This window comes from Asterias rubens, chromosome 1 (assembly GCF_902459465.1).
Source record: "Asterias rubens chromosome 1, eAstRub1.3, whole genome shotgun sequence".
In the NCBI taxonomy this organism is placed as follows: domain Eukaryota; kingdom Metazoa; phylum Echinodermata; class Asteroidea; order Forcipulatida; family Asteriidae; genus Asterias; species Asterias rubens.
This window is the reverse complement of record NC_047062.1, coordinates 5,824,481-5,851,764: the sequence shown is the minus strand read 5'-3', so window position 1 is coordinate 5,851,764 and position 27,284 is coordinate 5,824,481. Positions and strand designations below refer to the sequence as shown.

At 37.8% G+C, this 27,284-nt stretch overlaps 1 protein-coding gene across 3 annotated transcripts; it reads right to left on the bottom strand.

The window, feature by feature from the left end:
- Positions 1-1,070: 1,070 nt before the first annotated feature.
- Positions 1,071-27,232, bottom strand: LOC117296536 (cilia- and flagella-associated protein 70-like). 3 transcript variants are annotated; one of them, XM_033779509.1, is made up of 26 exons: positions 27,150-27,232; positions 26,199-26,292; positions 25,618-25,804; positions 24,693-24,874; positions 24,032-24,208; positions 22,978-23,105; positions 22,558-22,612; positions 22,091-22,185; positions 20,922-21,009; positions 20,320-20,389; positions 18,830-18,891; positions 18,145-18,291; positions 16,913-17,091; positions 16,099-16,221; positions 15,521-15,653; positions 14,527-14,598; positions 13,636-13,821; positions 12,879-12,959; positions 12,462-12,630; positions 11,828-12,016; positions 9,345-9,485; positions 6,152-6,330; positions 5,049-5,201; positions 4,307-4,468; positions 3,250-3,339; positions 1,071-2,713 (listed from the first exon to the last, which is right to left on the bottom strand). In XM_033779509.1, the coding sequence occupies exons 2-26, from the start codon at positions 26,271-26,273 to the stop codon at positions 2,483-2,485; spliced, it is 3,354 nt and encodes a 1,117-aa protein (XP_033635400.1). In that variant the 5' UTR covers positions 26,274-26,292; positions 27,150-27,232; the 3' UTR covers positions 1,071-2,482. The 3 variants fall into 3 exon arrangements, with proteins under 3 accessions (XP_033635400.1, XP_033635409.1, XP_033635419.1); XM_033779518.1 differs by having other exon boundaries at positions 16,913-17,082; XM_033779528.1 differs by lacking the exon at positions 9,345-9,485.
- Positions 27,233-27,284: the final 52 nt, after the last annotated feature.

Here is a 27,284-nt window from a genome sequence, read left to right as displayed (position 1 = left end):
CTCTGAAAATTAGTTATTAATAGCTAAACAAACTGATGTGGAAAGAAGTACAGCAGCTTTTGATAGTTTTTATTTAATTTTGAGAAACAGTTCACTTGAAGTAAGTCTACTGCGATTAGGGAAAAATATATCCTTTTTTTATCACCCTCAAATTTGACCATGAGAGGCATATCAGAGTGTGTATTCTTATGGGGATTATTCGCCCCGGAGTTGCGGCGACACTCTAAAGAACACGACGACATTTTGAAATCAAATTGTTTGATTACATTTTATAAGATAAAAAAAAACAATCGAACAGCCTCAAAAACCAAAGGTATACGTTGCCTTTAGTTAATATAAAGGTTGGGTTAGGCCAAATCTGGTTAATAGTTTTTAAAAAAATTCTACGTCACGAATTCCACTGGGGTTTCCGTGTATACAAATACCTGGTTGTTAGAACCAACAACCGCGAATCTATAACATTTTCTCGCTCAGGTGACCGTATTAGTATTCTATTGAAACTTTCACAAAGCAAAAACACGACGTCACCACTGCCAGGAAAGCAAAGGGGATTCCCCGAAAATAAAGCCAGCGATGTATTTGTTTTGTTATCCAGGTATTTTTGTTCAACCCATTGTTACCCGATGGCCTTGAATTTGAAAGACACAGTTAATCTCAATACTGTTATTGCTTGGTGTTTTGGGGATTGGGTTAATATGGGTTTATTTAAGTCTTTGAATTGTGAGGCAAACAGAGAAGGAAGTTGTTCACAGTAGTTTGCAAGGGAAAACCCAACACTCGACCACGACAGAGATGTGAACGCACTTTAAAAAAAGGGCCACTCCCGTTTAATCCCTAAATTACTTGTACTTATTCATTCGGGTGCACTGTTCTGATTTACAATTTGGTTATTGGAAAACAGGATGAAATAGCCAAGCACACACAACTTGGTAAAGTTTTTTCTCAGTTTTCCACAGCAGTTCTCCAATTTAAAATATTGGTCATCCTTTAATACCAATCTTATAAAATAACATTTTTAAAAATCTTAGGAATAAAATGATCAGCAAACTGTTTTCATTGATAAAGGACAAGTTTATTGTTTTTCATCATTACAGTAGGGAATATTTTCTACAAATAATACCAAATTAAAAAGTATAAAATGCTTCAACCTATTTGAAGAAAGTATTTGCCGATATCAACAAGTCAACAATTGTTCCAAGTATAACTTGTTTACAAAATAATTATATAACTTTTTAGATTATAAACCACCAGGAAAATTGAGTGGAGTGGGTAAGAAAAATTTCTGCACATTGTAATTTTTGTAAACAAATTGGACGGAAACTTTACAAAGGAAGATTGTTTTTGGACGGAATTCTTCTTTGGTCAACAATTATGTTTATGAATAATAATAAACTTGACAAATACTTTGTATAATATTTACAAGTGAAGCACAAAAACGTCAGACTTTACATCTTAAGTATTGGTTTTAGGTATAATAAGCTCAAAAACACCCCCCCCCCCCACAACGAAATAATATAATAAGAGAATGTGCTCAATTTACAAATTTAAAATATATTTTGAGGGAAGTTTTCATCCATGACCATCTTTATTCTGTAAGTTACGTGCAAATCTGTGATATTTTCAACCTTACCAAACATCCCAAATTGTGAAAGTTAAAATCTGAGAGTGCGCTGCTCTCTGAACTAAATCCCATCAAGCACATTATGTTTACATTGCTAAGCATCCTTTTAAGTACATATGTTACATTGCTAAGCATGAAAAAAAAACATGCTGAGCAAATTGATTTTCAAAACAAAAATTAGGAGGGAACCACTCATAAAGCATGCTTACTTTGGCTGGTTAGTGTAATTCGCTTCTAGGGGTAAGTGACAACGGCAGTCGGTTGGACGCTGTGGCACTAGACATAGAGCTGCTTATAAGCAGCTAAGCACATAGCAATTATGCTTAACAGATTAAGGTTACCAGATAAAACTCAATGTCACATGTACCATCTGCGACTTGTATCCTGCTCATTTTTTCTAGCAGAAACTCGTTTGGCAATATTTCGTTGCTTAAATCAGCTTTATTAAATTGGGCCCAGGTAGTTTCCAAACATGCATGCATATCCAAGAATAATGGATAACATGTTAAAAGTGTGCTTAATAGGGCCCTCAACATTAGTGCCAAGAAATTCCTGAAAACAGTCCAAAGAGTAAATCAACCTTAGTACTGATGACATCAAAACTTGTTTATCACTTTGCAAAACAAATTGGAAAACTATTGTGTCTCTGCTCAACTGTCGGACATGCAGTATCCAGTTCCGCACCTAAGCAATGGAGTTAATAAACCATGACATCATCACTGACCACCATCTTTGATGAAACGTGCCCGCATAAAATGCTATCACTGGCTAAGAGTCAAGCACAGCCCTTACAAGCATGCACTTTTCCCATTGTTTATCATAAAATATGGTGGTCGATGACGCTATGCACAATCATTCTATTTAAAACTGTGGATTTCCGTAGCCGACCTGCTCTTGGACAGCTTGTATTTCCTTGAGGAGTTCACCATCCTTCAGGTTGACCTTAATGGCGTACTTGTATGCCTGCTCTGCCTCTAGCTGTCTCTCCGTCTGAAGACAGACTAGGGACAGGTAACCCCAGACCTCAGGGTCACTGTTATTCAGAATGTTGGCCTCGCAGAGTGCATCCTCTGCTTCAGACATCTCTCCCAACTGGGTGAAAAATTGAAATATCGGGAAAGAATACAGTGAACAAAATGACACCTCTGTTGGCTCTACTTCAAGAGATAAAGCACATTTGCTCCAACTCTACAGAAACAATAATCTTAGAAATACTAACAAACTTTGCCCAATCAGGTGTAGAACTAACACGTACAAAAAATAGCCCAATTCCTTCCCTAACCACCCTTCTCAACAGTTGAATTTTTTTTAACTTCTTGTTTTTTAATTGAGCTTGAATCCAAGTAGTTGTTTTTTTGTCAATTGTACATAATCTTTTAAAGAATTTTTCGGTAAACATTCCCTTCTTAATGTTTTTACTATGTATATTCTTGTTGTATACTTTTAAATTCGATTCAACCCTCAGGCTGCGATGTTTGAATTTTTAATGAACCAATAATAATAGTTTTAATAGTAATAACTTAGTGACACCACAGACTTTGTGCCTACAACAAAAGTTGTGCTTGGTGAAATGGGCCCTAACATTAGGGTACCTAGGCCAGAAGTGAATATTATAAGAAGATACTTACTCTGTAGCAAGCGATGCCGACACCGAGCCATGAGATACAAGATGGTGAATGCTTACAAGCAAGAAGAAACGTGTCCTTAGCTCTCTGAAACTAATTACACAGAGGTCCACAAAAGAGATGAGTAAATCTTAGATAGTGCAGTTAATTATTAATAATAAAAAATAAAAATAAAAAAAATATATATATGGACATCAAATCAAATTCACAAAAGCCATCAAACTTAAAAACAGAGAAATAGCTAAATGCTAACTGCCTTAAAAACCAAAAGGACCTGTGGTATAAACGCGAACGTTAGTGGCCTGACATTTCGCCATTAAGGTCTTTCTCCAAGGCTAAGGCTGAAGATAAAACCATTAAGAATGCCTCAGACTGCACATTAAGGCTTTCAAAATATAAGATAAACACTGGGTTTTAGTCCCAGTCTTAACACTTAAAGCCGTCGATCCCATGTGTTAAGTAATGTAGGTAAAAGAACTCGGTAAACTTGATGTTAAGAGAATGGGTTTGCCCCCAGTGTTTCTGGATTGGTTGGCTGTAGATTGCACCGTATCACTTTGTAAACCATTTCAAGGTGCTATGTAAGTAAATTGGTCTTTTAGTTTAAACATAGCTCCCCATATCTTGAAGAATAAATAACCCTCGGCTTTGACAAACCCTCGGCTGTGATAAGTACTCTTTAAAGGATTTGGGTAACACAAAACACAATGTCCACGGATTTACATTAAACTTACATCGTTTGAAGATAATGATTGTAGAAAGCGTACCTTAAAATATTAGTTGCTGAGGTGCTGTAGTTTTTGAGAACTGAGTAAAACAATGTCATGAAAATCTGTTTTTACATGCTAAAATAATTTTCATCTCATGGTCACTGAGACGAAAATTATGTTCATGACATTGTTTTACTCATTTCTCAAAAACTACAGCACCTCAGCAACTAATATTTTCAGGGAAGCTTTCTACTATCATTATCTTCAAACGGTGTAAGTTTAGTGTAAATCTGTGGACATTGTGTTTCTTGTCCTACAAAAAGTACATAGACGGCAAGTATTATTATTACCTCTCCATCCTGTAGGTAGATTGATGCCAGACGGAGGTAGATTGCATGCATCTCCCTGGCATCGGCAACAAACGCTAGTGTTCTCTCGTAGCAATCTTTAGCCTCTGGCATGTTGCCTTGTAAGTAACGTAGATGCCCCATGATGGACCATGCATTGGGATCCTCAAGAAATAACACAAACACATACATTTCAGACGAATGCAGTTGACTTTCTCTTTTTTTAAATAAAATAAATAGTTGTGCCTTAATATTTTTCTGATGTTAACATCTGTACCGTCTTTGACAAATATCTTTTATTCTTTGATGAATTCTGTCCGTGTTAATATGGCTTATTTTTAATTTTAATAAATATGATGTCATCTTGAAGATGCTATATCCCATTTTGGGACAAGTGGTAGTTATTAAAAAATAACTAATAAATTATTGTCAGGATACTGATGTTCTGGCGCCCATCAGCCATGTAAAAACAATTGTGCACATTTTATTTGTTAATTATCTGACATGGGAAAGCATCACCTGTCAAACGTAAAAATTGGTTTGGCAAAATTCGGGCTTAAAAAGTGAGAAAACAAACAAACAAAACCTCCCAACAAACAAACAATTTTAATTAATAATACAGACTAATTAATAATAATAATAGTAGGTATTTGTAATGTGCCAAATCAATCCTAACAGATGTACAAATAATTATGGATAAATTGTTGAATGGGAACAAAAGATCAGTTGACGCTCAAGCACTTACCTGGTAGTTAAGAAGCAGTGCTTGATTGAGACTATCCTGTGCCTCCTGAAGCTCCTTCCGTTGCAGCTTGAGTCTAGCGAGGGCCACGTAGTACACAGCAGTAGGACCACCCCTTGGTATCAATAACTCATGGGCTAAAGCTCGCTCACAGAACTAAACCCAAAGAAACATCAATCATGAAAAGAAAATATACATTTAGAGGGAAGGTACACGTTTGGGAATTGTCAAAGAACAGTCTTCACTCTCGATATATCCCATCATAAGCATAAAATAACAAGCCTGTGAAAATTTGGGCTCAATCGGTCATCGAAGTTGCGAGAAAATTATAAAAGAAAAACCCTTGTTGGACGAATTTGTGTGCTTTCAGATAGGAATAAAGTGAGAAATTATCTCTTTCTCAAAATTACTTTACTTCAGAGGGAGTTGTTTCCCACAATGTTTAATACTATCAACAGCTCTCCAATGCTCGTTACCAAGTCAGTTTTTAAGTTAATATTTGTTTTGAGTAACTAACAAACGTGTACCTTCCCTTTAATAAATGATACTATTGTTATTATAAATTTCGGGTAACGAAACCAAGGATGCCTCATAAGTGAACTTAATCACTAGCTGGCAAGACGGAGGAAACCTGTAAACAAGGGTGCTTGCTATGTGAACCAGAAACACCGGATCAAACCCCTTTACTCTTCCACGATAAGTGTTCTGGGTTCTTTTACATGCTCTACCAATGATAGTACATACAAAGGAAATAGCAAGTATTGTAAAGCATCAAGTGTCATGACTTGGACTAAAGAGCCCACACTCTGCTGATCAGAAACACCAGAGCTTGAGTCCGGTGCTCTGATCCGCTCGGCCACGACACGAACATTATAATGCCGAGCCCAAGGCAGAGTAAAAGCATAGGTTTGGAAAAGACCCCTACTTAAGGTTATATTTTTTCTGAAGTTCAGACTGTCCTTTTAATAAGTAATATTTTAAGTTTTAACCGCTATTTCCGAATAAGAGGCTTTGGCTGGAAAGCCTCATCAATATGCATGGAAGACTACTGTCAGCCATAGCAACCAATTTAGATATGGCCCAAGAATCAAGAGTAGGCAACCCACCTGGGTCGCTTTGACCTCCAAGAGGAACTCCACAGCGATCATGAAGATGCTGGACTCTGGGATGGGTATTTGCTCTTTCTGCTGCTCCTCCTGCTCAGCCGAGCCGGGTCGACTTCCCATCTTACTTCCCTGCATGTTACTAGTGGCGCTGCGGATACGCTGGTTGTCTTGACTGAAAGCTGTCAATAGAAACAATCCCACAGGATAAAATTAAAACCAGACCCCAAAAACTTCACAATTTTTGCTGCTGTTGTATCGAAAGAGCGCAAACCTTAAGTCTATCATATCATTGAAAGATGCGTACTATAGGACCATTTCATTATTTAAACCTATGACTGACCAGCAAACTTAGATAACCTTTTGGGACACACAAAAGTTAGGTTTTAAAGTTGATTAATAAAGCAGCAATGTTACATCGTTACCAGATGTACACAGTTAAAACTGGTTAGTTTTACAAAACCAAAAGTTATTTGTTAAAACTTGTTTTAAAAGTAGTATTGCTATTAATGGTTAAATTTTGAGCTTATAGAACACCACCTAAAACCATCAAACTTCCTGAAAAAAATGTTACCGCTAAAGTTTTCAATGCAACACAGCAAAGTTAATTCTAGTATAGCAATGTTTATGAAAGTACCATACACACGCTTTACCTTTCTGGGATGTTTCTGTGCCTGTGGGAGGTGCAGTGCATTGCAGTAAATGAAAACCAAGTCTATAATTAATTGTCTAGTTTAGGGTAAATTTTGTTTTTCTCAAAAGAATTAACCTTTCACTGCCATGTAGCCACAAGTTTACATCGCAACTTGGGGAAAACGACACGAGAGGGATAACTGTAAAGGGGATGCAACTTTTTGTTTTAAATGTCACCCACAAAAGAAACTTACTGGTTCAAAGAAAAACAAATAGTCAAACTTGCGGGTACAACCATGTGTAAACTCCTTTGTGGGAGTGTTGGCTCTTAAAGGAGCAGGTGTGGTCTCAGCGTTTTGAAACAGTATACCCTTATCGTCTTCAGGAGAAGACTTACTGGGTAAATTTTAGTCAAATTTTGAGTTTTAACAGCTATTTCCGAATAAGAGGCTTTGGCTGGAAAGCATCATCAATATTGATCAAGTAAACATTAACTGTTATTTCTTTAACGATATTTCAGTTCCAAATTTGCCAGGCAGTGGTTTTTCTTCGTTTATACACTTTTTAATTTTTTTTAACTTAACTTTCAATATCATTCCTTACTAATACAACAAGCCAATTTTGTGCCACTCTGTGATTCAAGTGCAGTTTTTATTTCCTTATTGGCACATGAGGACCAAATGCAGGAATTGAAACAGCATGGCTTCTAGGGTTGTGCATCCACTGCTGTTTTGTTTGTTTACCTTTAGCAAAATCGCTTTCATTGCTCCCTGATGGATTTCCGTCTAGCATGACAATTGTAAAATATGAGACAATGTAAAAACACATGTACACACAACCATGAATAAGCACTTTTGCCTCCCCGTGGGGAATATGGATGGTTAAACTTTCCAATATGCCCACATACTAAATACACACAACACTTATTATTAACGCCCTGTAGCTATAATTGAGTGGGGGACCATTGTGCTATGCGACACCACTGGGCCGTGTCCTCATTGCTTACGTGTTACTATAGTCATTTCTGAACGTATTGTGACAAGAAAAGGGAAGCAAATTCTAGAGGGTGAGGATTGGAATTGTGGAGGCCACACAGCCTCTGTTGCCCTTGCCTTGGTGCCCTTTCAAAAAAATGTCTTCTACTTTAGGATGTTCTAATGCGCCTTTACAAATTGAAAATTACAGTGCCCTCTAAGGATGAAATTTCAGTCCTGGTATTTATATCAGGTCTGGAAATGAATGAAAGATACACAGGCCAGTCTTCAACAATTTCCCAAAGACTTTAGGATTTTCCAATGGAAGTGTCCCTTGTAAAATATGACCTTGCCCTCTTAAAGATGAAAATTCCCTACCCGAGTTTCACTGTTGTTAAAGGACTAGATTGTAGTTCATGATTTGAATGAATTGGAAGTAACAACCAAACAAAATAAAATATCTTCTGCCCACTTGAAATTCAAAGCTCTGTTCATTTCCGATCACACCATAAATGTTTGATAACACAAAAATGTGTTTTGCTTTCCGAAAAAAATGTTTTTGCTTTCCGAAGTGGTGCATTTCATATAACAATGTCCTCACTTTCCTGGAAAATTCACGCACAGCTACAGGTACATATACTATCCACACACTTTGCCTCACAGAAAGGTGGTACTTACACCTCCGGCAACTATGTCAATGCGCCTTCTTTATTTGGGTTGTGTATACAAAACCTTTTGTGGGTCACGGATAGCTAGCTCCATACCCGAGTTGGAGTAGTAGGTTTCCACATAGTGCGGTCACACAAAAGGTTTATATTTTGAGGCTAGATGTAGTTATGAGGAGCTACGCCTAGTTTAAAACCCATGCTGCAGGTTTCTATGAACTCTTGAGGCAACTAAGACTTCTGCAACAAACTCTTAATGCCTATTTATGTTGTGTTATGTTGGCGCTTGTTTATCTAACTTGTATATATATCTTTTGATTCAACTGGTTAAATTTTCTTTGGAATGGGTTCTGAAAACTAAGTGTCACAACTAAAAGATGTGAGCAGTTTTGTCCATGTCAGCAAGTAACTCAATGCTCACAGGCTTTCTGCTTGTTCAGAGGCCACTTGTCTAGATTTATTGTTTGAGTTTATTTGCAACAAGCCAAACTGCTATTAGTAAAGTACATTGAGCGGGAACAGTGAAGTACGCACAGCTTGCAACTGATTCCTGAAGATTTTTGTGGCTAACACTGTGCTGACATGCTAACCATCATGAGCGTGTAAACGCTACATCACCTAAATAACACACAAGAACATGCATCAACTCCCAAAAATGACGCCATTATGATGATGGTGTCATGTGATGTGGGTTAAATAGTTTGAAATGTAACCCGAGGATGATTTTCGTTTAGCATAATTTGTTTGACCATGCAAAGATGTGTGTGAACCAAATTTCTGAGATGCAAAACAGGTAAAACAAACTGTTGTTTTTCATTGTTGCTATTATCATTATCATCTTTGTGGCCATTGATACAACATACAGGCCGTCATTACAAGATAAAACTGAAGAGACAACTTCCTTACGTTACTCAACCCACTCACCAGACTTGGAAGAAACGGACATCCGCTTTTTGTAGCCCGGGGTTTTATCCTTGGATTGTGGGCGGAGTGGTATCTTAGCATCTGTGGGTGTAGCAGGGGTCTTGGTGAATTGAGGCAGCAATGGACCCTTCTCACTCTCCGCTAAGAATGGAATGCAATCAGGAGAAGGAGGAGGGGGGAAATGAAGCAAAGCAAGCAGAAGCAATGAAGTTTGTTAAAAGCGAGCAGCAATATAATGAGAAAACAAACACGAGCCAAGTTATCACAACAACAAAACCGCAACACATTAAACAATGAACAAAACGAGTGAAGGCCGGTTTATAGTCGGTCGCGCGATGGTCGCAAGACGGATATCTTGCGCGCAATCCTAAGACTGGGGCCAAAAAACGTGTCTTTTTATGATCGCGCGTCAAGATTTCTGACGCCCGACCATTGCGCGACCGACTATAACTCGGCCTTAACAACACTTGACAAAACACTCACATTAACTATGTCAATTAACTAGCTGGTAAGTGGACCATTAAACAGACAACAAAACCGTTACCAAAACACACAAACAACCTTTAATAACATATCATTATGTTTCACAGCAACCTTAAGCAACCAATCGCCAGTAAATCAATCCTTACTTATTGATCATTCAGGCATGACAAACCTATGGCAACCTCTAGGAGATAACTATTGGTGAAGTATTTTGTTTGAGTTGGGCGTGGAATTTTTCGCGCCCATTTCACACAGTTCGTCTCCAACATTTATGAAAAGCAAATTGGGTTTTGGCTTTCGGACGCATCAAGCATTAACACTTTTCTGAACAAGTGGTTCACCGACCAATCATGCAAGGAATTTGATAGAACTCAGGCAGGCAGAATGTGGCTTTTTATGCATAACTTTTAGCTGTGCATTGAAGACAATTACTATCATTGCCTGCAAAGATGGTGCACTTTGTGTGACATCAAGTGGGAACTATATATAATACGATATTGATTTTTTTCTGGTCACTAGTCTTGCTTGCATAACTTTTATTAATTAACAATTAGCTTCACTCATTAATTACACAGATTAATCTTCCCATGGTATGAATAATGAGGGATATTGGGAAGGTGGATTGCCTTTTCGTCTTCTCTATAGGCTCCATCTTTTTTCGCTTAAAGGAACGTTACAGAATTGGTAAAAAACAAAAATCGTAAAGATCACAGACTTAACACAGACATAAAATTTCTCACGGTCTAATGATGATGATAGTAGAAAACATCCCTTAAAATATGTCTATCTGAAATTTCATATTTGATGTAAAATAAATAATCTAATTTCGCATTGGAGTTTATCGCTCAGTGAGCGTTTTATTTATTTTTGTTTTGGCATCGATGCAATGCAAAATTTGTAATCGTTTTTCACTCTCGTGACCCAGATGGCCGATCGATCCCGAATTTCTACAGGTTTGTCAGTTTATGTACTTGGTCGAGTACATAAAGTGCTTACACTGCCAGTAACTTGTTGACAGCAAAACTAATTCTGTAATGTTCCTTTAAAGGTGCGTGAAGAGCTTTAATTTTACTACACAGCCAGGTGGCCAGCTGACAAATCATGCAGAAAGGTTATTAAACTCCGGTGTGCCAAAAGCAATATTTACGCAAAACACATAGTTCTGCATTAAAAAAATAAATATATGACCACTACCAGTAAAGGTGGCTCAATTCGCACTGTATGACAGGAACTATCTATTCTGAACAATGTGACCAAACTGAGCTTGGAAAGGAATAGGGTCTGGTCCCTTTTTTTCTGCGTATTGTTAATTGATATCCATGCTCATAGTTCAAACAAGGAACATGATCAAACTGGTTGTGACATGATAAAGGTCTTTTGATTCATGTGTGAAATATAATTTTAAACCATAAATTATGTAAAACAAATCTCAAGCAAAATATGTATCTAGAGTAATATTACAAGCAGATGAAATGACAATTGAAAAAACTTGATCTTTCAGTGGTAAGAAACAAACAACAAAACATGGTAATTCAACTTTAAAATAATATCAGCAAAATATTGGACACTTAAAATAACTGATTTCTGTTTAGAAACCTGCAAAGATCATGGTCTGCATTTTTACTGATAAACCATAAATTGCTCCACTTAACCCACGTGTATAAATGGTTACCTGCAGAGCTGAGATGGTGTTATGATGATATTGGCACTAATATAAATATCTTGATGGTATATGCTCCCCAGAGAGATGAGATTGGTTGTTTTTTGATTACTAAGTATAACCAATGAACAGGGGTAATGTTAAGAATAAACTAAACTAATAGTACATTTGCGCGTACAACCATGTATTTCTTTTGAGGGAGTGTTGGCTCTGAAAATGGGGAAATGTTGTTAAAGCGCATTGATCTAGCCACTAAAATATATGAACGACACAGGTTTCTTATGACTAGTATTTTCTCAAGAAACAACTATTTTGATACACCATCCAGTTGACAACTTACCTTTTTCACTGGCAGGTTCCTCAGTGATCTTGGCTTCGTTACCGCCCGGAGCCTGTGAGGCGTTGGCTTGCTGCTCTATGGCCTGTTGCTGTTTCATCTTGGCCACGGCGTTGGCCTGGTTGATCTTCTGCGCCTGCATGAAGGCATACTCTGCTTGGATGTCATTGTTTATCCCGTCGTAAAATAGCCCTGGAAAATTGGAAGAGAGGAAGGTTTCGTTCAATGTAATGCTTTTTCATGAAGGTGTGTCACGGCCGAGGGATATTAGCACACCAGATTCGCATTCTGATGGCTGGATCCACAGAGTGTGGGTTTGAATCCTTATCATGAAACTTGTGTCCTTGAGCGAGACACTTAATCATAAGTTACTCTCTTGACCCAGGCGTTTAAATTGGAACCTTAGGGGACTGAGACAGTACTCTGTTGGATTAACCCCTAACAGCTTGGGCTCCATAGGGAGTTGAAAATGTTAGAGGAATGGTTTATATGCATAGGCCATCTATTTGATGAGCAAATAAACACTTTTTTTTGCCAGAAGTGCCTGGTTTTGGCATGAAGAATCACTAATGAACAAAGAAAACATTGTTGATTTGATGAAGTCCCAAATAGTTTATAAAGGCTTGATTAACTGCACCTAACATGGTCCAGGCTAGTACGCTGTCTTGATCCACACAAGAAGCCGTTTCAAAGAACGTCTCTGCGACTTCGTTCCTCTCCTCAACGGAACAGATGACTCCGTAGAGTAGGAGACCATAAAGATGCTGTGCGTTGATGGAAACCGTCTCCTTAAAGCACTCCTCAGCCTGTAATTATTTTATAAAAAAAGAAGTTGTAAAGCTAGAATATTTGTCAGATTTTTTTTAAGAGCAAACAAATTTGAAATCAGACTAAAGTAGGAAGAATATTCTGTGTTTTGTACAATCCAAAACTGCTGTAGACTTCTAACCAAATGTTTTATTGCCATTTCTTTTAAGAGCAATTACTAAAAGTATACCACCCTTTAAGCTCGCAAGAAACTGTGCATATTTTAATGACCCAAGTATAGACTAACCTTTGAGATGTCATTGATGAGGAGGCAGAATGATCCGTAGTCAAACCAGTGGTCAGCGTCGTTCCTGTTACGGGCAAGTCTCTGCCAAAAAAACAAAAAAAAAATAAGCCAACAAAATTAAATTGTAACAGATTAGATGATAACTCGACACAACTTGATGATTACCATCCACTTCATTCACTCCTACTCTTATTGGAATGTTCTCATAATTTTCTTGGGAATTTCCTGGGATATTGTTTAAAAAAAAGTGCTTGTGTGCTACCAAAATGGTCCTGTAGCAATGCACACATTCTATTGTTTGCATCCCCCTGTGGAGACATCTTTGTTCTGTCCAATGCCCCATAGACTTTGTACACCCAACTCCTAGTGAAGCAACCCTGTGTTTAGACTTTCCATATGGAGGCCCCCTGTATTCCCTTTTCTGATTTGTTCATGGCCGCCATACGGTAGAGAAAATTAAACCACTGAAGTTGGTTGTCTCCAAGATGCCTGGGAATGTTGCCTCGTGTGACAAGGGCCAAATTTCAAAAAGCCTGTAAGCACAAAAAAACTTGCTAAAGCACAGATAAGTGTTGCTAAACAGAAACAGGTTACCAGCCAAGATTACATGAAGTTAACGTTGTTGTGACGTATGCCCCACTCAAATTTCTGCTAAGGAATCAAATTTGTCAAGCAGTATTTTCTGCTCAACAGCTTTATAAAACTTGGCCCTGGCCCTAAGAGGTTGTAAAAAAACATTGAGTCTTCAAGAACCTACCTCCTGGTAATACTTGGCAGCCAGTCCAAAGTCCTCATTCACCTCCGCCTCTCTGGCAAAGTGCTTGAGTTGGGCGGAGTCAGTCAGAGGAGCTGGCACTGGGGTCTCGTCTTCTAGCGACAGCACCTTGCCTATCCCAGCATGCATCTGGTCCACTAGGAAGACGTAGAGTTCACTCAGGAAAGCCTGATTGAAAAAAGGCAGGAGAAATTGATTTTTATTCTTCAGCTTTAAAGAAAAATAAACTCAACTCTTTAACACTGATACTTTTGTTTAATTGGACCCTGAACACAACGAAAAATACATGTAATAATAATAATAATAATAATAATAATAATAATAATAATAATAATAATAATAATAATAATAATAATAATAATAATAATAATAATAATAATAATAATAATAATAATAATAATAATAATAATAATAATAATAATAATAATAATAATAATAATAATAATAATAATAATAATAATAATAATAATAATAATAATAATAATAATAATAATAATAATAATAATAATAAGAGTGGCCTCTTATATAGCATGCATATCCGTCACTCATTGATGCTCAAGGCGCTTTAACATACAATATTTTCCTGCAAGCTATGTGGGACTACGCTTGAATTATGAGACCTACTCCTTTTATGTAGCACCATGTAATGGTTTACAAGGTGCTAAGGGGCAATATGCTGCCAATCAAACCAGGAACACCAGGGTGAATCCCTTCTCTTTTCGATACAGTGCACTGGAATTGTTACTTCACAAGTGAGATGTACATTTCACAAAATACTTGTGTTATATTTATAACCCTTGCCTTGGAAGATCTACATCTAAGAAACATAACCCGCCCCTCCCACCCACTCAAACCTCTTGTACCACTACTTACCTGTAGCTCCTCCTTATTGTTAAAGGCACTGGTCTTGAGGTACTTCTCACGTACGATCTTCACCACAGAGTGCTAGAAGAGAAAAAGGAACAGATAATTCAAACATGTGCCAAGTCAATGAGTGAGTTTCTAAAATTCAAAAAGATCCCGTAATTTTTTTTAATTTGGCACTAACCCTTACACCAATTTGGGTTAGCACTGTATACTGAGTTCCCCAAACTCAGTCAAAAACAAATCACTGGAATATTACTTGGGTGGGATTCGAACCCATGACCCTTGCCATTCTAGAGCAGTGTCTTACCAACTAGACAACTGAGATCGCCGGTAGCTAGAGGCAGATCCTGTTAGCTGTTACTTCTTGCCCATCCCTGTCATCAGATGCAGCTACTGTCTTCTCATGGTCTGCCAAGGGTTCATACTTGCCCTGGAGGCCTTTCACATTAGTATAAATACTACAGTGTCGTCTAAGATATGAAGGTCCATTTCTGGGTCAAAAACTAATTTCAGAGCTCCATGATTCAAATCTTACCTGTACGAAGCTACTAATCTCACTGGATTTACACTCTATGGCTGCGTATATTTTTCCAGTTTGCAGAAATGTTAAACATCGAGAGCTAAATATTTCATGAAAATGACAGATTTTTGAGGAGCATTTGACATCCCACACCCAAAATTACATGCGGCCATAGAATATTAATAAGGAGAGATTACTTCTTACTGGCAAGATATTAACTATGCAGCACTGAAAAATTGCTGCCCTGGAAGCGAACTCTCATATCTAGGACTCTGTATCTAGTACGGCACAGAAGAATATTGCGACATAAGGCTAGGTTCATACATGAGTCTTCATGGATGGTCGTCAGTTTGCCTGTTGGTAGAACATTGCCGGATGTGTTGAGTTTGTACATGAGCTGTCATGGGTATACCAATCTGCTAAGTCTGACAGTCTGTTTTATTTGGATGGGTCGTCTGCTTGTCTGTTAGTAGAACTTACCTTAAGCTGTTCCTTGAAAGCAAAGTATTTGCCGGATGTGTTGAGTTCATACATGAGCTTTCTTCTCCTTTCTTCTTGGGCATCATTAGAGCATGGTAACTGACCGTTATCCAGCTGGTTGCCAAACTCACTCCTGTGCAACAAAATGATTCATTCAATTAATATGTGCGCCACTTTGTATTTTGAAAAAATAGAGGAAATGGCTAATGATCAAACTGAACTTTGCATAGTATTTTTCAGCATTCTAAAGCACTGTTATCAAATAAACAAAATGCTTGGGGAGGTGGTGCTTTCTGATCTACTAGCCAGGCTTCTGATTGACGATACCCGAGCCTACATCGGATGGACTGTAAAGGGGGTAACCCTGTTTCAGCCCTAGGAGTACGTGGCAGTGGCCCCTGGAAAAATAGTTGATTGTAGCACACACTTTGAAGTGGCCTACAGGCCTTGAGTGTCTGGCAACTTGCAACACAAAAAAAAGCATAAAAAAAAACTATTAAAAGACACCCATGTGATCAGATAAAAGTTGCATGCCTGAAAAAACGAAAACAAAACAGAGGGATTTATTAAAGATGTACCTGAATTCTTCAAGAACCATGTTTCCAATGTTGGCTACCTGCTGATGGAAGTCTTCTACGGCTCTCTGAGCACCGTTCGTCCTTCTTGGAAACAGAGGTCTAGGTGGGATGTACTCAGCCACCCTGGATTCAGGAAAAATATCATTAATATACAATTCAATAAAAGTCCATTCAATTAAATGGTTATTGTCCAGAAAATGAAAATTTGCTTTGTTATATTTTAATGGTTTATGTATTTCATCAATATTGATTAAAAGACACTCTAGCAGTAAAAAAAAAAAAAATGAATTGTGGTCTCAAATGTACAATTTGTTGAACATGCTCATAACTGTAACAATGGTTGTGTACATGAGTAGGATTTGAAACTTTGCAAAGTGGAGATACAATCTCGGAAGTTTATTGCAAAACCATGTACATGAGTAGGATAATAAACTTTGTATGGTGGAGATACAATCTAATAAGGTGTAATGATACTGTGTCATTTGATGGAATAACTCAACATTTCGATCAGCATGATCCGATCGTCTTCAGGTAAAAGCTGGTCTCAAATGTTTACGGGCTGTATTAGTACTGTAGGTGTTATGAGCGAAGGTAGAATCTAGTAAGGTTTGCATGGACACCAAACTCATAATTCTCTCTTATGAGTTGTGTTAGTTCTAAACAGACCCAGTGGTGAAACAATTCAACGTTTGAATTTGTATTTTCTGATCGTCTTTCAGGAGAAATAATCATAAAAAGGTTTCCTGTATAAGTTTTCTGAGGGGGGTTCGGGTGTCATTTGTTTAAGAATACTCTTGATCACTTCTGCTCTAACCTTTTAGCCAGTTCTTCGGGTGCCCTCTTTGGCACCATGGGTCTCTGTAGACTGAACTCTAGGATGATGTAGGTACGAGCTTCGTCGTACTGCATACCCTCTAGGTTCTGACTAGCAGGAGCTTCTACCTCCGACATAGCATCAGGGGCTTGCTGGCCAGGTTTCAACATCTGGGACGGCTTGAAACAAAATATCAACTTAACTATATTGTACGCCACTGGTTCAAAGATCTAGAGTGCTAGTGCTAGCCTTGAACTTTAAAGCCATTGGACACTTTCGGTAAACAGTAGTGTCCAAGGCCCACACTTCGTGTATCACAACTTCTATATAAAATAACAAACCTGTGAAAATTTAGGCTCAATCCGTCATCGGAGTCAGAGAAAATAACGGGAAAACCCACCCTTGTTTCCGCACATTTCGCCGTGTCATGACATGTGTTTAAAATAAATCCGTAATTCTCGTTATCGAGAATTGAGTTTGTTTTAATGTTTTCTCAAAAAGTAAAGCGTTTCATGGAAAAATATTTCAAGAGAAGTCTTTCACCATTTCCTTCTGTAAACCCTGTAAGTTATTTGTACATCTGTGAACTTTTATTTATTTTTTTCTGTTCCGAAAGTGTATAATGGCTTTAAGTTTCAAAACGCTGCATACAGGCGTGTAGCAAGGTGTTCAATAGTTGGGGTGATCATTAGTTACAATTCCTGTGCGCAGTGGTGCTACTCCAATAAATATCTTGACAACCGTATCCATTAACTGTACTGTGTCAGTGGTTGGAGGAGGGTTATATCACCCTTTCCCCCAAGACAAAAATGTTGTTGACACTATTTGTGCTACTTATTGATATGAATCTCAAGCCCTGTGCATGTGCCATATACTAGTAGCATACTCATTCCTCTGTAGGCTTACGTAACTAATGAAATTTTTCATCTTTACCTTCGCTGCTTGAAATTGCTTAAAATTACGTAACCAATTAAATTTGTCAACTTTACCTACGTTCTTGACAGAACTCAAAAGGCAAAATTATACTTTAAAAGAAGATTTAAGAAGATCCAGACTCAACACTGCCAATTGGATTGGGCTGTTTTAGTTTAACATTTTTCATTATGTCTGAATTCTTGAATCTGCCAAACATGAGTAATAAGTAGACCATGCAGCCACCCCCATTTTACACCATTTTTGTATCCCCACAAGAATATCAAATAACCGATTGTAATCAGTTTGTCATCTCTTACCTTCTTGGCAGCATCTTTATCTTTGTCTTTACCTCCTCCTTTCTCATCTTTACCCGTCTTGCCTGCCTTGATGGACGGTGATGCATTCCTGTACATTGAGGTGGCCATTCTAGCTGCCTCTTCAGCTAGACCTCCCTTTCTCTTAGTCTTTAAACCAAAACGGACAAATCAAGTTGTTGGGAAACTAATTTTTTAAGTTCAGTTTACTTATAAAATTTTCTAACTTACACTGTAGATGTAGATAGTTCAGATAGTTTAGTTCTTTGACATTTGTGGCCAATGGCCAAATTACAGTAAAAATCACAATTGAAACAAAAGTAGTTTACATACAGAAATAGTTTACATATAAAAATATATACAATATATCGCCATTGAAAGCTACGTTAAAAAATATCTCAGATGAATCCCTCTTGTCCTGTTCTGGTTAGCCCAGTGTAATATTATTTAAACACAGCGACCAAAACCCATTGTTCTCCACTTTTCTTCTGTCTTTGTCAGCTATACACAATGCTAATGTGCGTTCATGATATCTTATTTAAGCCATGTAATAGGCCCAAAAATAACAGCCTATATGACTTCTAATTCATCTTCATCGATCAGTAACACAACCATGATCTTGTAGTGTTACATTGACAGCAGCAGTTTTAACCTGCCAAAAACAAAGAAATGAAAACCACATATTTACCTTCTCAACAATTTCTGCCTCATTATAAGCGTGTACTCTAAAAGCACCTCTGATCTTGTTCACTGGAGTAAAAAAAAATCAGCACAATAAGTTCCCATTTCATTTCATCTCATTTAAATGAGCATAACTTGGATTAAATGCTTAAAATGAAGCTTGCGGGTAATAACCATGTGGAAAGTCTCTTCTTCTTTTTTTTGGGGGGGGGGGGGGGGGTTGAAGAGAGTCATTAATATAATGATGCCATTATAAACATAGGGCCACTGATTTTCCGTTTCAGAAAAGTGCAAATTCCGTTTTGCAAAAACATGAATTCCGTTTCAGGCACAAAAAATTCCGTTTCATGTTTTTTTAATTAGATAAAAGGTTGTTTAATACCCAGGGACACACTTATAAAAATCAATTTGAGATAAGTTGCACTGTTGACTTCGTAAAATGTTCATTTGAACTGACAAATTTCAAAAAAATACTTTTTTTTATAATTGTGGATTATTTTGTATACTGCTGTTCTAAAAAGGTTGCACTGTGACTGCAGTATCAATGCACATGATGTGATAGACTTGATTCCAAGTCTAAAACTGCAGTTGATTCTCTGCATCAGCCACATTGTAGGCTAATGACAGGAGTGTATCCACAAGAGGGCGCTGTTTTAGCATGATCAAAGACTTGGGAACAAGTCTATGGACGTGACCATTCTCCATCCACAAACAAAATGTCTGCCATTTTGTTTTCGCTTTGGCGACAGAATGTTGACAGTTTACGGTTTTATTTTAGACCTTTCCGAGATGAAAAAACATTGTATGTGTTCTTATAGATCATAGGTAAGCTAGTTTGTGTATTATTGTTGGTAAAAGAGAGGGAGAAAATGCAATTTGGGTGAACAAAAAATGTTTAAAACGTGCCGCGAATAATGCCCTTCGCTTAACCATGTTAACAACGTGTGTACATCATGTGTGTAAACATTGAGGATGGTGTGAAGTAGAACAGAATGATCCATGGTTACGATCTCGTACTTTTTAATGGTCTGATTTCTGATGCCTTTTTAGTTTAACAAAAAGAATCTTAATAAAGAATGCAATTTCAATAGTTTTGGCGTCAAGAAAAAAAAAAAAAAAAAAAAAAATCAAATTTTCTGAAATCCCGTTTTCCGTTTCAAAGGGCGGATTCCGCGAATTCCGTCCGTTTTCCGCGATCGCGGAAAATCAGTGGCCCTATAAACAGTATACTCTGCTCGTCTTCAGGTTTCTGAAGGCTTAAGCAGTGAAATTGGGCACAGGGTCCAATGTCATAGAGCTTCTTAAACACAAAAAGGTAGCTAAGCATCAACAAAATTGTGCTTACCAGAAAAATGCTGTGTTATACGTGACAGGTGTGCAATCTGTGACTGGTACCATGTAAAGTTATACTTAGCAGGAATTATTTCAGAACTATTTTCTGCTTAAACAGCTCTTTGAAACTGAGCCCTTAATTGTTGTTGGCTTATGTCTACATACCTCCAGGATACAGCAGTGGAGCAAGGTTGACGTACGCAACACCATGGAAGAATATCGGATTATCCTCTTCCTAAACCAAATAGAAATCAGGAGTAACAAATTGTTTCAAAATTAAGTCACATGTTCAACTTCATTTCCATGATGTTATACTAAATATGTATAATGCTCGTTGTCTTCTACTTTGTTCAGTCAGTTTGACAAAGATGAACAAAAACAAAATGAATTCTGTGGTGGTACCGAGAATTTTTTTTGAAAACCAACTAGACTGGTCAACAGAGTAATTTTGATACTGTTTTGTATGTATGGTGTTCACTATGCCTTATGAAAATGGAGGTTGAGACAGACTTGACTTTTATGCGCTGTGAAACTTAGCTTTTATTTCTGCTAGACAGCCATGTTGGTGAAGTAAGTTAGTTGACAAAAGAGAGTGATATTTATATGTGAATGTAACAGTTTTCAATAATAGGCCGTGTCCGAAACGACGACTTCGGCTACAGCTACGTCTAGATCAGCGCGTCTACCAGTGTTGAAGAATAGGCAGACGCGCGCGATCTAGCCGTAGCTGTAGCCGAAGTCGCCGTATCGGACACGGCCTTAGTTACCTTTCCTTTAGCCTTGGCTGCTGATGGCATAGGCATCCTCATTAGCTCTACAGGCCAAAAGCGTGTATGTGCGATCTTGGTTTGCAGGCTATATAAACAAAATCAAAATGTTCACAGATTTTACCGTATTATTTTACTCGAGAAAATATAGTGTGGACATTTTGGTTGGGAGACGTTATCGGATTAAAGGCAGTGGACACTGTTGGTTATTACTCAAAATAATTATTATCATAAAACCTAATTTGGTAACGAGTGATGGGGAGCTGTTGATAGTATAAAACACTGTGAGAAATGGCTCCCTCTGAAGTACCATAGTTTTCGAGAAAGAAGTAATTTTCTACGAATTTGATTTTGAGACCTCAGATTTAGAATTTGAGGTCTCGAAATCAAGCATCTGAAAGCACACAACTTCGTGTGACAAGGGTGTTTTTTCTTTTATTACTATCTCGCAACTTCGACGACCGATTGAGCTCAAATTTTCACAGGTTTGTCATTTTATGTATATGTTGAGATACACCAAGTGAGAAGACTGGTCTTTGACAATTACCAATAGTGTCCACTGTCTTTAAGATAAATGTAGAGACAAAGATGACAAAACCAAAAGTGGAGTGATAAGCTACAGAAGCCCTTTTACCACTACTCTATTCCACAGGGTTCGCCCCCGGGGAAATAACAGCCGGCCTTTCCACAATATGATCGCTTTACTCCCGATCTAGCCCGGCAAATGAGCATCCCCCGGGGAATAGCCATTACATTCCCTGGAGTAGGGGTAAGCGGTAAAACCCCTGAGGTATTCTTGAAACATGCAACTGGAACCCTGTGGAATAGGGGCACAGTGTGAAAGTGCGCTGGGGTAACCAAGGGGTAAAAAAAAAAAGTCCCGGGGCCTCCCTGGACTGTATGCCACAAAAGAGGTACAGTGCGAAAATGGCTAGAGACTACATAAGGAAAACGGTATGGTAATGGTACAACTTGCACAGGATTCAAAGTATTTGAGTTTGGTGGAAGCGGCCTTTCAGTGGCAGCAGAGCAAAACATGCCAAACAGACTACCTGCAGCTGCAATCTTTTTGTAATGCACCTCACCATGTGGATCTTTATGTGATGTTACTGCAAAGAATTCCTCACCAACAAAAGAAATTTGCACTAAAAGTTAGGGTTTGTGCATACCTTTGCACTGCAGATGGTTCGATGTAGCAACGCCTTTCACAATTCCAGATGACTCGGTTCTTGTCCGTCTCTACTTCCACGCGAAACTCTCGATCCTAAGAGGAGGAGGATGGCAGAGGAGTAATGACAAATTTAAGAAAACACACAAATAAAGAGAATTCAATACTACTGGCAAAGGCTACAAGTTTTAGAGTAGTCTCTCAAAACACACCTCAAGTCAAAAGCATGTAGTTCTTCTTAACTGAGTTATCTTTTGGTCCCTTCCCCTTTTGTTGTTCTCTTCCTTTGTTACAGTGCCTTGAGCAGCTTTGGTGGATTTGTGCGCTTTATAAGAGTCCCTTATCATTATTGGTCCTGTTTTTAAATTATATGTTGATCCTGGATTTCCAGTTGAAAGTGCCTTTTCATCAGCAGTGGAACAACACATTAATCATAATGATTGTTTGTTGTGATTATTCTATCATTACCTCTTTTCCAGCCAGTTCTCCATCTTCTTCATCGTAGCTCACAACTTGGACAAATCTGAAACAGATCAGTTAAATCATTTGAATCGTGTCACTTAAAACATAAATTTATCAAAAGGCAAAGAAGAGAATTGGTAACATAATGGTACCTTATAAATACATTAATTCTCGAATTGGTAACTCTCAATTACCAACTAACTCTGAATTGGGTTTGAATCCCACCTAAGTGATTTTTTCACAGAAATTGGGAAAGTACATAGTATACAGTAATACACAAGTATAATGGTAAAAAAATATAACAACGCAATCATTTTAATAAGCAAACGTAACCAAAACTTAAGTTTTCATAAATTGTTTCTAGTGACCAGTCATCGTCATCAGGTCGAGCGTGCTCGGCTTAAGTGAACAGTGATTGAAGATTACTTGTCTGGGATGAAGACAGCGCCCCCTTGAGCCCCTCCAGGTACAGGCCATTTCTTTTGTTTAGATGGAGGCTCCTTATCATTGACTGCTTTTAAGACTCCGTTTGATATCACTACAGTTGACTCCCTCTAGAAGACACAAACAATAAAAAAAATCACTTATCCAAATATGAGAAAACCTTTGAAATATAAAGAGGTTTCAAGAAAGTAGGATTTGAAACTTTCCATGGTGGAAATACGATATAGAAAGGTTTGCAGTAACACCATGTAATGACTATCTCTAAATGAGTTGGGGTGGTTCTGAAAAGAACTGTTGGTTTCAACTCAACGTTTCGATCAGTATGCTCTGATCGTCTTCTGGAGATGGTGTTACCGCAAACCTTTCTATAGGTTTCTAGAAGCCAAGAAACTAAGTAAGATTTGAAACTTAAGATGGTCCGAGTATAATCAAGTAGCACCATGAGTAAGTGTGGGGTTCCGAAAAGAACCGATGGTTGACAACTCAATGTTTCAATCAGTATGCTCTAAACGTATAAGAGAACCCAGCTCTTTTTTAGAGCCAACACAACTCAAAAGAGACTTACAAACGGTGCTTCAGCAAATCTCACCAAAAAGGCAGGAATCTGATGAGCAATGACTTTTGTTTGTTTTCTATTTATCTTTGTTTTCTCTTCTGCTACTTTCTGTATTATACACCAAACTCGCATCTTTACAGACTGTGAGGAGGATAACCCTGGAGTAGAGGTAGTTGGCAACATGCCACCGGAGACAATGAGAGACTTTCCAACTTAAGGTGGCAGCAGACTTACCGGGTAAATTTCCATCGTTTACGTAGTTCTGAACATGCACATAATTCTGAAAACAATGGCTTTACTCGGTAAGTCTGCTGCCACCAATCATTCCAGAAAGTCTCATATTGTAGCCCTAGCCTTGAAGTGGCTGTCTGGCCTTGAGTGTTGGGCAATATCTCATTCAAAAACTAACGGAAAAAAAAAAAAAAGTGTGTGTATTAGAAGGTCTTTAAAGACGTAGGTACCATAAAGCCGTTAACCCACCTCAGCAGTCAGTGGTACGGGTAGTGTAATGTTATACATGTACTGAGTTCCACTGGGGTTCCATGTCTCAGGGACGGAGTAGCCAGCTTCTACAGTAATCGTCAGTAGGTTGCTCTCCTTCAGCTGATCCTCAGACAATAAGGGCTCGGTCACCGACACGACCACATCAATCTCCGCCTAGGTGGAAACAGAGACAAGATTAGATTAAATTAGATTTGTTTATTCATCATGTAAACATGAAAAGTGTTTTCCCAGTTATAAAACAACTATAAATAGCAATAAAAACGGCCATAAGAATACATACAATAAAAAATAAATCATATTAATAAAACCAAGAGAGGTAATTCAAAAATAAAACATTCAACATTCAAAACAGTTGAAAGGTGTATTAATAAAACATATACATACTTGATATTTGGTCCTTGAAAGAAATGTAGGAAAATTTCATTGAGTACAAAGGGCGGTCCTTTAAGTGTTGACTTTAATATCCTTTTCAGGCTTCTTGATCACAATTTTTAAGGGCAAATAAAAAATTGGAAACCAAGGCAAAATAGGAAGACTATCATGCCTGTTATAGAAAGGAGAGGCCTTCAAGAAAATCCTGGATTCACAAAGAATGAAAGATAGAGAAGAAAAGATAGACAAAAGAGCATATCAATACCTTAGGACCGTCAGCAGGGATGCTCTCCAGCGGTGAGCCGGGCAGAGAATGAATGACCAGGGTACTCTTATATTTGGTCTCTCCTCGGACCAAGGGCAGTAGGTCCACGGTGCACTGGCCGAGGAGAACAGTCTTCTCTTCTTTCTGTTTCTTCTCCTTAGGGAGGACTTCAATAACAGTCACTGTAAGATGGGATGGGTGGAGGATGGTGAAAGGTTTAAGATAGAAGGATGATTTTGTTGTGAAAAAGCACATCATATGGAAGCAGCAGACTTAATGAATACTTGCTGAATTAATACAGTAAGATTATTAATAATAAATCAAATAGAGACTTGTAATGACCTGGAGAAAGATTGGTTTCCCCAGGAGTGACAAGCCTGCCAGAAGGACCAAAGGCTATTAAATAAAGGCCAACTGTTTGCCATAGTTTTTCCCAGAAGGATTATTATTATTATTACTATTATTACTATTATTATTATTATTATTAATAATATTACTGGTTTATTGTAAAAACATCTGCTTGTCGCAGTCCAAAGACTGAATTAAAATACTGAAGAGAAGGATGTAAGCGTTGAAATTCCTTCTTTAAAAACAAAACAAATGATGCATAATTGTTATGTTTGTTGCTAAGTAATTGACTGCAAAGGGATCTTTTTTCTTACCAATCTGGAATTTAAATTCCCTACAAAGTCATATGACGGGAAGAAAGGCGGGCGATCGAAATGCCACATCTGGTTTTCTTAAGACTTAATTTTGTTTAATATTTCCTTAGGACTGTCGGTAAAATAATGTAATACAACACTCTCTGATAAAAAAATACATAAATAAGATTGTGAAATAATTAGCATAGCTTTTAAAAACTAAACCAAAAATGATAAATGCTAGGAATGCCCTAAAAAATTCCCCTAAAACAAAATCTACTGACCTAGGACAGGTTTAAAGGCAATCTCGTCCAGTACAATGGGATCGTCAAAGCTGCAATCAAACTTAGCATTGAAGTTATACTCAGCTGCCACGTCATTAGTGGAGTCTACCTTTGCGGATTCCCCAAGTGTGCTGCTGCCGTACTCTACTTTGACGAGGGAACTTAGGCCGTCACCTTTACTGCCCCTCTGGTGGTAAAAGAATCAATCAATCAATCAATCGCACAATCAAAATTCATTGTCATCATAAAAACACATGAAATTCTCTATTTTTGGCCCTTATAAGTAAGTGTTTGGATTTCGCAGGAATGGATGTTAGTATTTTTCCATTGTCAAGTAATCCTTTCATCTGCTGCTGCTGGTTATTTTATCTGTGCATACAAATATATAAATAAATAAATTTGTTTTCCCAGTGTACAGTGTACAAAGCAAAAACAGGCTTGGAGATACACAGAGGCCAACCATTGCCTCCGTTTCCCCCCTGGTCCTTCACTTGGTGCACATTCCAAAAGTTTTTCAGAGACTTTGAGATTTTTAAATGGAAGTGCCCATTAAGGATGTCGTGGGGGGCGGGATAGTTTACCAGATGTCTCGCTCGCAGCACTGTGATGTTTACAGGCTCCGGAGCTCTGTGTCTCTGCAACTCTTCCTCTGCCATACTGTCTGATGCTCAGTACCTTAGAAAAAATGACAGCAAAATAGGTAACAAAGTCAGTCTTCAATTCAAAATAGCAAAACCTGTTTCTTTTAATTGTTTAGATGTTTACCATGTAAACAAGTACTAAATTATACTTGTAAACACTTTACAGGTGAATGTATACTTGTGTATGAGCTGCAGTGTGCTGGTGGGTACTTAAGTAAGCAGCATTTACAAGTTGACCGGCGATCAAACAAGTAAGTGAATAATTGGTTAAATTGAACTGAATGTGGTACATTCTCTCAAGTCTTTTTCAAGTCATTATGGTCAAGTAATAATTAATGAATGAAAGAACACAAACAAAGTTAGGCTCTTGATAGACCCAGTAACTGGGACGCTGTATGCCTTTTTCCCCCCTCAAAATTTGACATTATGACTGATAAATGTCAAAATTTTGAAAAAGGGAATAACATCAGTCATCAGCGCACTCGCACTTGGTCTACCTGTCTACTCTACAACATGATCTAGGCTCCTGTTGAAACTTGAAAGTTTTGTTTATGATGTAGAGTAAGACCAGCTAACTTACCACCTTACCACCGACTGTTTATTAATAAAATAATCAATATTTCATACATTCAAACAATGCAATGGAATGTGTCACTTTATAACAAGCACGATAGGCCACAAAAGTGGGGCTCTGACCATGGAGGTAGAATCTGACACACACTCAAATCAATGGGAATCAATTCAATTTCTACGTTACGTTTGTAATGTTTATTTTGTCACACACTGACAGTGACAGGCTCATTAATCAGCACCTCGGATCCATAATCGAATCATTTTAAGTTGCCAATGAGGTTTTACACTTGTTCCTGAACATAATTACACTGTACTCACATCAATCAATCCACTCAGCTAACTAGTTTTGCTTTTAAAAAGTCGCGATCAATTTTGCAAAAGTCCTATCATCAACTCACGAGCTTCAAGTTTCCATAGAAATGAACCGACTGGACAAGTTCTTGCAATTGGTGG